The 2500-nt window shown below is 40.7% G+C and overlaps 1 protein-coding gene across 1 annotated transcript in view; it reads left to right on the top strand.

The window, feature by feature from the left end:
- rims2a (regulating synaptic membrane exocytosis 2a) overlaps positions 1-2500 on the top strand; it is a 263740-nt gene that overhangs the window by 154799 nt on the left and 106441 nt on the right. Inside the window, exon 14 of the mRNA XM_063198956.1 lies at positions 2216-2346. Coding sequence (XP_063055026.1) covers positions 2216-2346 — 131 coding nt within the window. The remainder of the gene's footprint in view (positions 1-2215; positions 2347-2500) is intronic.

Raw genomic sequence — 2500 nt, 5'->3', positions numbered from 1 at the left:
GTTTCTTTCGGCTACATTGCCAACATCAAAGTTTGGAATTTCCAACTTTTTACGCTACAACGAATCTGAGAGCCAATCAGACTGCAAGATTGAAAGTAACAACCCCCCGTTCTGTCAAGACATGCCTACCGTCAATCGTTGATGAAGGGTGCCTGTGTGAACGAAGAATTAAGGGCATTTCCTTTCTTTTAGAAGCTGTGATTGAAATCTTTGTTTTCTGCTAACAACAACTATGTCTTATATATTGCATTCACAAAGAGTCATATGATTTTGGATTCTAATTTTCTAATTTATTTTAGAAGTAAGAGTTTTATGCTGTGATGGGAAAGAAACGGTTTACTCTCCTTAGGAAGCAGACTGCATTTTCCACTGAAGCACAAAAGTTCGTTTTTCTTGGTTAGAAATGAAAAAAGCAAATTGTACCCTTTCCCTGGGAAACTGACGGAGCAGCATGCAGAGGTCATACTACCATGCAGATGATGTGTCTTTCTTCACTATAAGACCTCTCTATGAGTTTATTACAACAAATATTGAAGTATGAATCAGGTCTCCAGATAGATAACACACATGAACACACACGAAGTCACGAAATGCCAAAAAATGAACTTAATATGTTAAGAAAGGCCCCTGTTATATATATGCTGTTACCAGAATGACCAATGTTGGCAATGACCAAGTTGTAATGTATCACTCGGATTGTGTAATGACACTATGTCACAGTAGTACTAGGGTAGTAATATAGGCTGCTACTACTGTATAATGTAGTGTACACTGTTACAAGTTTTGTAGTATGAGATACTGCATGCTACTGTAGGTCGGTTTAACATTGTGTCTTCATCAAGGTCTATATGTATAGAGGTACTTACCTAAACTATTAGCTGCAAGTTATTATGAAGGACAAGACAAAGGACACTATCGCAGGAGACATATGTAGCCTAGCCTGTGCTATTTACAGCATGTGTCTTCAATTGCTTTGTGTGCTACCTACCCACATTAACATAAAGAATAGTTATTTGGAGTCTTATTGTGCCTTGCAAGTTCGCCCATTCTATAGTAGCATTCGAGGGAAAATCTCTAAGACACACACACAAAAAAAACCAGACAAAAAGTCTTCTAAAACTGTTGTGGATAGGTTGATCACTTATCTAAGATGGCACATACACAGTCACGTGCACATATACACACATGCATATAAAGTTTGGTGTATTGTGTCCTTGACGGTTGGGGAAAAGGGGAGACTGTAACTAGGGTAACACGAACACCTCAGTGTTATTCACTATGGTACAATTTGTTTGACCCGGATCCCCCTCTTACAGATACTCTGCTTATGTGTCCGACACAGTGAATGCTTTGTATTGCTCTCTCTGCTGCATGACCTACAACTAAGAGCACAGTAGGGGGGACAAGAAAGAAACGAACAAACAAGCAAGCAAGCAAACAAACCACACATAAACAGGAAATGTTTGTGCCAACTGGTGCAGAACTCTTTCCTTTTTTTTCCGTGAGCACTTCACGAGCAAGTATGGGCAAAAGCTTAGAAGTGTCCTCTGACTTTTCTGCTTTGGTAGATCAAGTCAGACTGGCCATACTATATCCCTCTCTCACACTCTCTTTTTGTATCTTCTAAGCATGCTCTTGTGTTGTCCATACTTCTGAACGCTGGGTGTGACTTGCCTATTCATGCATCACGGCATGGTTATCTTGGAATGTTATATGGCTGTGCATATTATGTTCTCTATATAAAGATGTGATTAAGTAAATGGCGCTCTATGATGTGACATTTCAGAGGTTGGTACAAGTGCTTTTGATGAATAGGACAGATTCTGTACATAGTCTTTCATCTAAGTTTGTAACAATAAGCTTATAACACAATTATTGATTGATGTATCCAACATTCACCTACAGCGTTTTCAAAAACAGTGTATATATGAAAGGCATAACATACTATATATGTATGATCAAACATTAATATGAAAATATTGTAAGCGTGTATGAAGTATTCCATTTTGGTCAGCAAAATACACTTTTTCCAAGTAATAACATATTGCCAAACGCATCTCAGTATGAGCCTCCAGTAATTTCTTAGGCACAGCAGGAAAGTGTGTATGCTGCTGGTTAGCAAAAGGCAGGTGGCCAATGAAAGCTCCCCTCACTCCCCCTATGCTACCTCTGTGGAATGCTGACATCATCCTCTGCGGTATGGTGTCCCTTGCAGGTCAAACTCTGGTATGACAAAGTGGGCCATCAGCTCATCGTCACCATCCTGGGCGCGAAGGATCTGCCTCCCAGGGAGGACGGCCGTCCCAGGAACCCCTATGTCAAAATCTACTTCCTACCCGACAGAAGGTAAGCGTAGGGGCAGTTTCCTCCAGTGCCACTAGCACTAGCTACTAACATCTCCTCCTCGCATGCTTGACTTCACTGTTTTGACTCTGTAATGTGGCCATAGGTGAGCAATTGGAGCTGTTGCAGTGTTGTGTCGTATGGTGTGGTGTCAGTG

This window comes from Engraulis encrasicolus, chromosome 5 (assembly GCF_034702125.1).
Source record: "Engraulis encrasicolus isolate BLACKSEA-1 chromosome 5, IST_EnEncr_1.0, whole genome shotgun sequence".
Classification (NCBI taxonomy): domain Eukaryota; kingdom Metazoa; phylum Chordata; class Actinopteri; order Clupeiformes; family Engraulidae; genus Engraulis; species Engraulis encrasicolus.
This window is presented reverse-complemented; position numbering and strand designations above follow the sequence as displayed.